General features: G+C 40.0%; 1 protein-coding gene across 1 annotated transcript; it reads right to left on the minus strand.

Moving 5' to 3' along the window:
• Positions 1-202: 202 nt before the first annotated feature.
• On the minus strand, positions 203-2,542 carry LOC103496117 (pentatricopeptide repeat-containing protein At3g62890-like). The gene has a single exon (XM_008457853.3). The coding sequence runs from the start codon at positions 2,436-2,438 to the stop codon at positions 399-401; it is 2,040 nt and encodes a 679-aa protein (XP_008456075.1). The 5' UTR covers positions 2,439-2,542; the 3' UTR covers positions 203-398.
• Between the last annotated feature and the right edge of the window lie 615 nt (positions 2,543-3,157).

A 3,157-nucleotide genomic window follows, 5' to 3' on the forward strand; every position in this document is an offset into this window, starting at 1 on the left:
TCTCAATTTGGAAATTTTCAAGCAGATAGCGATCGATCCCTTTCGTTCTCTAACTGGCCGACTTCGGTTTGGTAGATCAACTCGGTTTTTCGGTCTATCATGCGCCCCTAATTATGATTATATGAAAATAACGTAGCCTTGACTTTTTAATTTTGGAAGTATATTAGAATGTACTAAACTAAGAATATAAAGACACCAGGGATCATATAACAAATTTAGCTCAAAAGATTATAAATCAAAATTTCACCAACTCCTAGACCGCTAATTTTACATTAACTTATCATGAAGACTACACAGTATGCGACTTTCAAGGGTTAATCTCCTCAAAACTTACCAAGTCAGGGGAAGTTTCACTCGAAGCATCAATTTCCATTTATGTATATATGTAATGGTATGAATCACCAGTAATCTCCACAAGAACAAGAACCCCCTTTAAAGTGATGAAATCGGTTGATATCTCTAACAATGACTTCCCGCCCATATATCTCTGAAATGAACACCATTGCAGTGTGGCAGTCTCCACAAATTCTCAAGTTCTTTGTCACCCGGAGAACAGTTTCGGCAGGAGTGTTAAGAATCCCAAATGCAACGGCGAGCTTCTCACTGTGTGCAATGAGGTTGAATTCTTTCTCTTCCTCGCTGATGTCGTGCAACACATAGCTTGTATCAGGAACATAGCCAGCTGCTTTCATCTTCTCTGGCAACGCCTCCAAGAACATGTAGATTTCCTTGGCTTGAGGGTGAGATGTATCGCCACCGAGAAACATATGTGCTTTGCCATTTATCTCGATCCAACTGCAACCTGGACTTTTCTTTGTCCCTTGGGATTTCACAATTGCTCTCAGTTTGTCAACTTCCTGCCACCTCCCAGCTTCAGCATACATGTTCGAAAGTAGAACGTAGTTGCCGGAGTTTTCTGGTTCTAGGACAAAAAGCTTTCTTGCTGCTATTTCTGCCATTTCCAGATTTCGGTGTTTTCGACAGGCAGCTAATAGTGAACCCCAAATACTTGCTCCTGCAGGCATTGGCATTTCATCTACAAGTTTACTTGCTTCAGCTAATCTCCCTGCTCGACCTAAGAGATCGGCAACACAGGCATAATGCTCAACTCTGGGATTGATCGAATATGTGGTGCTCATGTGGTTGAAGTACTTTAAACCAACATCAACAAGACCTGAATGGCTGCAACCGGAGAGCAATCCTGTGAATGTAATGTCGTCCGGCTGAATGCCTGCTTGGATCATCTCCCGAAAGGTTGACACTGCTTCAAGCCCATGTCCATAGGACGCATAAGCAGTTATCATGGTATTCCAAGCAATCAAATTCTTTTCACTTCTATTCAGCTTGTCGAAACAGTTGCGAGCATCGACTAAGCTTCCACATTTTGCATACATTGCAGTAAGCGCAATCAGCACAGAAGCATTTGAATTCAAACCCATCCGACAAGCCAACTCATGAATCTGCGTTCCACGTTCAAGTGTCGATAATTGTGCACAAGCTGGGAGGACGCTCATTATAGTCACCCAATTCGGTCTTACTCCTGAATCTTCTTTCATCATTTCATCAAACAAACTCAATGCCTGCTGTGCCAAGCCGCTCTGTGAGTATCCAGAAATCATTGTCGTCCAAGAGACAATATTCCTCCATGGCATTCTCTCGAAAATCGCCACTGCGGCATCAACACACCCACTCTTCATATAACCAGCAAGCAAAGCATTCCAAGATGAAACATCTCTAATAGTCATATTATCAAACACCTTACCCGCCTCATTTATTTCACCACATTTCCCATACAGATCAATCAAAGAAGTAGCCACATACAAATCACAATGCAACCCAATTCTCAAAATCAGTCCATGAACACATTTCCCCATCCAAACACTCAACAAATCCGCAGAAGACTTAAGAACAAAAGGGAAAGTAAAGTAATCCCCTGTAAAGCCCCAAGAATGCATAGAAAAATAAGTGGCAACAGTTCTCTCTGCAAACCCATATCGAGCATAAGCTCGAATCATGGAATTAAACAAGAGAGAGGAAGGCTCACCAATCCCATTGAAGACGGAAACAGAGGAATCAATATCACCCGAACTGGCATAAAATGCAACCATCTTGGAGCCAACCAGCGCAGTGGGCTGAAGGCCACGGAGAAGCATATGGGCGTGAACTTGATGGCCCAATTTCAACATGTTTAGGCCAGTAAGGAACTGGAAAACGGGGGCATAAGATAGAATCGGAGGTGGGCCTGGCGCAGAGAGCGGCTGCAGAAGGTTTTGGAGAGTCGCAGAGATTGTAAGGGGAGAGATTGAGCATTTGAATAGTGGAGATGATGGTGGAGGGACAGTTTCGATGTGAGCGGAACCAGAGTATGAATGAAGGATTCGAAAGAGAAGGAGAGTAGGGGTTGGGATGGAGATTGATAATCGAATGCCATTGTGCATTGGCCTTTGCAAGGGAGAGGAATGGAGGGCAAAAAGTATTTGAAAGTTTGAGTTTTAGGACAAATAAGAATAGATATATCGTATTCGTAATATAGTGACATGAAAATCTTCTTTCTACTTCTTTTCTACTTAAAAAACCTCAAACATCTTTCTCTTTTACCTTTTCTCCCATGTTTCTCTAACTTCACGTATTTTTTCCAATTCCTTACAATTTTGTAGTTAATCCTGAACAAGCTGTATGTTTGGGACAATACTTAGGTTTAGTTGGAATTAGGATTTAATGAGAATATTTGTTTCAAGGTTGGGAAGTTCGTCAACCAACTTTTGCACACCTCCTCTGATAATTGTCATCGACCTCTAACCACAACGTCTAGTGACTTTACTGACGAACTTTCGACAATCAACTCTGGCGACCACCATCAACCAACCTCCAACCGAAGTAGATAAGCCTTGAAATTTTTTAACAAAAACATTTTTAAAGTATATAACAAACCAAATAAAACTTTGTATATATAAACATTTTTTTAATTTTTTTTAAAAGAAGTCTTATAAAAAATGTTTAAATAAAAATGAATTTTTGAAATACTTTCCTCTTAGTTTAATTAATTATAATAATATTTTTAAACTGTACTTTCTCAATTTTTTTTCTTTTTGAGTTTTTTCTAAGGGAAACTTACATAAATGTAACAAAACTGTAAACTATTTATAGCTTGTGTAAC

The sequence above is a fragment of the Cucumis melo genome, chromosome 6 (assembly GCF_025177605.1).
Source record: "Cucumis melo cultivar AY chromosome 6, USDA_Cmelo_AY_1.0, whole genome shotgun sequence".
NCBI lineage: Eukaryota > Viridiplantae > Streptophyta > Magnoliopsida > Cucurbitales > Cucurbitaceae > Cucumis > Cucumis melo.

What these genes read in the sequence shown, in the direction of transcription:
- LOC103496117 (XM_008457853.3), bottom strand. Translation starts at nt 2,438, where the DNA reads ATGCACAATGGCATTCGATTATCAATCTCCATCCCAACCCCTACTCTC.